Source organism: Aythya ferina (assembly GCF_964211825.1).
Source record: "Aythya ferina genome assembly, contig: HAP1_SCAFFOLD_29, whole genome shotgun sequence".
Taxonomy (NCBI): Eukaryota; Metazoa; Chordata; class Aves; order Anseriformes; family Anatidae; genus Aythya; species Aythya ferina.
Genome location: NW_028181463.1, coordinates 3168391 through 3171987, shown reverse-complemented (window position 1 = coordinate 3171987; position 3597 = coordinate 3168391). Strand labels below are relative to the sequence as shown.

The following is a 3597-nucleotide window of genomic DNA, read 5'->3' as shown; positions in this document are numbered from 1 at the left end:
CACATCAGGGCAGAATGGGAGCCTGATGAGTGAGCAGTGCCCAGGAGGAGGAGGGCCTGGGCACCACGAGGGATGCCATATGGGCAGTGGTGCCTGCTCAGCAGCAGCTAGGCCAGCTTCCCACAGAGCTCCTTACGAGGAGCATGGCCACCAAGAAGATCTGAGTTATCAGACTCCTCAGAGATCCAGTGTGGCACTACACAGAAGAGGGTCTGCAGCCAGCAGGAAAAGACGTACAGGTCTAGGAGTCCCTAGGACAGCCTGGTGTGGAGAGGATCAAGGGCTATGGCAAGGCTGAAAGTCTCAACAGGACTCAGGTCTTTCTGTCCATGGCTATGGCTGTTGTCTCTGCCACTGAGGCCTAGGAGGAGACAGCTGATTGTTAAAGCACCAGGGCCTCATTGTCTCCTCGCTGCCACTCATGAACCAAGCAGGGGTCGTACCATTCTCCTGCACTTGGAAATGCACATCCCCATCTCCTACTGCCCCACAAAGAGCCATGAGCAACCTGTAAAGGAAAGGATCCCCCTTAAAATGGGATGGATGTCAAGTCCTGGCCCTTGTTCTTGGTGACACACATCCACTTTTCCTATACATCAGTGTCACCTTCACATTGCCTTTGTCTCCTTGTCCTCACTGCCTCCAGGGTTCTGCTCTAACGAGCTCCAAGGGAGGCTGTGTCAGTGCTGGCCCTCAGGGGGACACTGCAGGAAACTTGCCTCTGACTTGGACTTCTGGAGAGATGTCTTCAATTGTCTTTGAATGCCTGAGGTTTGTGGGCTCATCAGCAAAGCCCCCAGGATGGTCATTTCACTGCCTTGGGCTGATGCTGTGCTGCTGAGCTGGGCTGGGCTCGTGGGACAGAGAAAACTCATTTCAAAAGTGATCCTGTTGCAGAGAGACAGCTGTGCCTAGGAGCAGCTCCTCTGCACAGCGCAGCAGGGCTGGGGGCTCTGACCGCAGCTGGCGCACACACAGAGGACAGAAGGAGAGAGGGGCTGAAGGCAGTTGGCAGTGGGAGGATGCTGAGAGCTGCCTGCAGGAGAAACCTGCACAGCCCTTGACAAGGTAAGTGCCTGGCTGCAGGGCCATGCAGCTGCAGGTCCTGGAAGGGTCTCGTGCTGGGTCTTGTTTCTGGGAGGGCAGTGGGCAATGCAGTAGGCTTTGAGAGTCCTGCTGGGTTGCAGTGTGAGGTGAGGAAGTCTGGCAGAAGCCCCTTGGAGTGTCATAACCCAGCTGCCCTTTTTAGCCAAGAGTTGGGTGTCCAAGTCTCCTCCAGACACTGCAGGGGATGCAGATTGGGTATTGAGACACCCCAGATTTCGAATATCCAGCTCTGTCCGTGGGGCATCGTCCTGGGCTGCACACTTCTCTCCCGCAGGATGTAGCTCTCTCCTGGCATCCTTGTGTTATCCAGGTACCTCAAGGAGAAGACCCCTCTGTACTAAAACCATGTCTGTGCTGCTGGATGGCTGTCTGTGGGCAGCTGGAATGAGGCCTCTGCACTCTTGGCGAAGAAGGAAAAGCTGAGATCCTGCTCATGTACCTGGAGATAAGGTGAGGATTCTGTCCATCTGCACTGGGGTTGGGGCTTCTTTGATTTAAGCTGTCTCTCCTTCTTTGGAAACACAAGAGTGTGATTGTTTTACTAAGCATAATAAAATCTGACTCGCTCTACAATGTGATTGGAGGTGTTTTTTGCAACAACCCTGCAAAGTTCATGGATCTCATAAGTGGACTGAACTTGAGTTTCCCCTTTGTTGCTGTTTTCTGACTGCTTCACAGAAGGAAGGACACCTCTAAAGTCCCCAGTAATCCATGCTTGCAGTGCCAGTCTCACCCAGCATCAGCTGGGACTCAAGCAATAGAGCCGCAGAAAGCTCCTTTTGCAAAGAGAGAGGCTTCAGATGAGAGTGCTCTAAGGCTTGCAGTAAGTTTTCCTCAGAGAACTGTCTTCTAAACCTTTTCTGCCTTCTCCTTCTCTACAGACAACAGTGTTCAATGTCAGAAAATGCCCAACATCAGCTCAGTGAGCGAGTTCTTCCTGCTGGCATTCGCAGACACGCGTGAGCTGCAGCTCCTGCACTTCGCGCTCTTCCTGGGCATCTACCTGGCTGCCCTCCTGGGCAACGGCCTCATCCTCAGTGCCGTAGCCTGCCACCACCGCCTCCACACCCCCATGTACTTCTTCCTCCTCAACCTCGCCCTCCTCGACGTGGGCTGCATTTCCACCACTCTGCCCAAAGCCATGGCAAATGCCCTCTGGGACACCAGGACCATCTCCTATCAAGGCTGTGCTGCACAGGTCTTTCTCTTTGTCTTCTTTATCACAGCAGAGTATTCCCTTCTCACCATCATGGCCTATGACCGCTACGTTGCCATCTGCAAGCCCCTGCACTATGGGAGCCTCGTGGGCAGCAGAGCTTGTGCCCAGATGGCAGCAGCTGCCTGGGGCAGTGGCTTTCTCAATGCTGCCCTGCACACAGCCACTACATTTACCCTGTCCCTCTGCCATGGCAATGCTTTGGACCAGTTCTTCTGTGAAATCCCCCACATCCTCAAGCTCTCCTGCTCAGATGCCTACCTCAGGGAAGTTGGATTTACTGCATTTAGCTCTTGTTTAGTTGTTGGTTGCTTTCTTTTTATTGTGCTGTCCTATGTGCAGATCTTCAGGGCAGTGCTGAGGATGCCCTCTGAGCAGGGCAGGCACAAAGCCTTTTCCATGTGTCTCCCTCACCTGGCCGTGGTCTCCCTGTTTGTCAGCACTATCATGTTTGCCTACCTGAAGCCCCCCTCATTCTCCTCCCCATCCCTGGACCTTGCAGTATCTTTTCTGTACTCCATGTTACCTCCAGCAGTGAACCCCCTCATCTACAGCATGAGGAACCAGGAGCTCAAGGATGCACTGAGGAAATTGTTTGAATACATATTTCTTAAGAAACTGTAATGTTCCTTTACATTCCGAGTTTATCTCAGAAACAGTTAAGAAAGTAATTTGGTTTTATTTTTCTTGATAAATATGATCTTCAAGTTGTGGAGTCGATTTAATTAATGTCATTGTTAGCCTCCTACCTGTTCATTTATCTCTTTATTTTTCCTAATCATCTCATGTATATGTAAAGCCAGGCTTTCTGTGTAGCTATAGACAATAAAGAAGCGAACAGAAATTCATAGGTCTCAGCTGCAGTGTATTCCCATCTCCTTGGAACTAGCAAAGAAACTATTTAAAAATATATATATATATATATATAAAAATATATAATAGCAAAATCTATTTGTGACTGTGATGCTTGACCACTTCCTTGAAACAAGGCCTCAATAGATGCAGCTGATTTTCAGGAGGACAGACATTTTCATAATGGGAGCCCACCTCTCCCTTCTCCTTCCATTTTCCACCTTTTATTGCTGAGTGTGACATCATATGGTATGGAATATCTCTGTGGCTGGTTTAGGTCAGCTGCCCTGGTGATGTCCCTTCCCTGTCTCTTGCGCACCCGCAGCCTGCTGGCTCTTTGGGGAGGGGGGATTAGAGGGATTCCTGATGCTGTGACAGAATTGCTCAGCAGTAGACAAAACATTACTGTGATACTAGTGCTG

At 50.7% G+C, this 3597-nt stretch overlaps 1 protein-coding gene across 1 annotated transcript; it reads left to right on the top strand.

Moving 5' to 3' along the window:
- Positions 1-2011: 2011 nt before the first annotated feature.
- Positions 2012-2947, top strand: LOC311427866 (olfactory receptor 14C36-like; the record flags this gene model as incomplete). The annotated part of the gene is made up of 1 exon (XM_084539456.1): positions 2012-2947. One exon carries the CDS (start codon positions 2012-2014, stop codon positions 2945-2947), a length of 936 nt encoding a protein of 311 aa, XP_084395582.1.
- Positions 2948-3597: the final 650 nt, after the last annotated feature.